At 49.5% G+C, this 2,024-nt stretch overlaps 1 protein-coding gene across 1 annotated transcript; it reads right to left on the bottom strand.

Annotated features, from left to right (window-relative positions):
* Nucleotides 1-438: 438 nt before the first annotated feature.
* On the bottom strand, nucleotides 439-1,504 carry LOC103966247 (glycine-rich protein 2). Its single transcript, XM_009379405.3, is given in 3 exon segments — nucleotides 439-1,164; nucleotides 1,167-1,254; nucleotides 1,256-1,504. Coding segments are annotated over 3 exon segments (630 nt in total). The 5' UTR covers nucleotides 1,403-1,504; the 3' UTR covers nucleotides 439-769.
* Nucleotides 1,505-2,024: the final 520 nt, after the last annotated feature.

The raw sequence follows: 2,024 nt of genomic DNA, 5'->3' as shown, positions 1-2,024 counted from the left end.
CTTGGAGGTTTTGAAAATAAAAAATCCACCGAATCTTAGATGCCAATCGCTATCTAAATTAAACCTTCGCCGCAAGTCATGGATTTTGTGCTTTGTGTAAGTTTCTGCCAAAATTAATTCGGAACAAATCACCTCCTCCTTGGCGTGAGTTGGTTCAGAACCAATTAAATGTGCAACGCATTGAGTAAGATGCTTTTCCACTCCCCTACCTCAAACCAGATGACCCAACCAACCACAACATACATTATAACACAAATGCGTTAAGGGAGGCCCACAACCCCTAAATGGTACGTTCTATAAATGGCCATCCCTTCCCAGGTGCATTATTGTCCCTTCCCAAACATATTAGGCCAACTGAAATTTCCCAAATCAGATAAACCCTAACAATCCATGGCAATTGGCAAAGAAACAAATCAACATTATCCCAAAGCAAGCCGATAACATTAAGGAGGAGCAGAGTATATTAATGTGTATGAATCAACATCCAACCACTAACCACAGATCCACATTTTCTGCCATAATTAACACCAAATCCTCACTAAAAAACTTGACCCAAAAGAAAAAGAAGAAAAATTACTACACCAAAAGGAATCATCATCCCCTTCATGTTGAATTCCATAGATTGAAATCAAAGGACATGACCCATAGAACCGAATACTTCCAAACACTCAAAACGAGTTTTTCATTCTTAGAAACCACGACTCGATTAAGCAAAAACCAAACAGACCACCACCACAAGCACAGAGACGGTGAAATGGAAATCACAGGTTTAACCCCTGTTCGGGCACTCCCTTGCAAAATGGCCCGACTCACCACACTGATAGCAGCCTCCGGAAGCACCTCCGCCTCCTCCACCGCCACGTCCGCCACCGCCATATCCGCCTCCACCGCCGCCGTAGCCGCCACCTCCCTGAGAGCAGTCCCTAGCCATGTGTCCGGATTCGCCACACTTGAAGCAGGCACCACCGCCACCTCCTCCACCTCCGTAGCCTCCGCCACCACCTCCGTAGCCACCGCCGCCCGATCCGTAGCTTCCACTTCCGTACCCACCGCCTCCACGGCCACCTCTACCCCCACCGCTACGTCCACCAGAACCACCGTTAAAACCGTAACCTCCGCCACCGCCTCCGCGGCCTCGGCCACCACCACCGCCACCACCACCCGGCTACCCTGAACGGGACCCTCCTCTGGGCCAGTCACGTCGACAGCCTTGGTTCGGCCACCGGCATCCTCCTCGATGGTGTACTCGACCGTTCTCGCCGTCTCCGAGAGTGCGGAAACCTTCGGATCGGATGGAGGACTGGTGGACGAACAGATCCTCGCCGCCGTCGTTGGGGGTTATGAAGCCGAACCCCTTCTGGTCATTGAACCACTTGACGGTGCCGCTCAGTCTCTCACTCATCTTTCTCTCTCAATCGCAAATCTCAAAACCCTAACCCTAGAAATTCCCCTCTCTCACAACCACTGTGGGTCTTTGGGCCTCAGGGTTTGACAGCTACTTATACATCCAATTCGAGTGAAAGGGTCCGACTGCCACGTGGTGACCTAGAGAACCCCAGCGACGGCTCCCTTATGCCCTCACTCCATCCTACGGCTGGGTTATTTCTTATTTGTACGGATTTATGTGGGCCGCTGGATTGGGCCTTGGAATGGATACGATGTAATACGAATAGTCCATTCACAGTGTCATTTTCGTCTTTTCAGCAGTACCCAAAATATCTTACCTCTTCTTTCCTCCATGTACTTGTTGTTATTTACCTTTAAGCCCGAGGTGGAGGGGCACTTTCGGGAATGTGGAACAATGGTGCTTGGTTTCAAGCAAAAATATCCAATAATTAAGTTAGTTTGTTGAGAAATATGGCAGTGAAATTACGTTTGGGCTCCCGGGTTCGCATGAAAAAACGAGCTTTTCCATTTCTGGTGAGGGGAGTGCTGCGGTCAAACAGTCAAATTGACGGTCAAAGCACCTGCAGGTAGAGTCTTATCTGCTGCGTCATGTGAGCCTGCGCAACTCTCTTGTCTTT

This window comes from the organism of the source record quoted next, unplaced genomic scaffold (assembly GCF_019419815.1).
Source record: "Pyrus x bretschneideri cultivar Hongxiangsu unplaced genomic scaffold, Pyrus_bretschneideri_v1 Contig7, whole genome shotgun sequence".
In the NCBI taxonomy this organism is placed as follows: Eukaryota; Viridiplantae; Streptophyta; class Magnoliopsida; order Rosales; family Rosaceae; genus Pyrus; species Pyrus x bretschneideri.
This window is presented reverse-complemented; position numbering and strand designations above follow the sequence as displayed.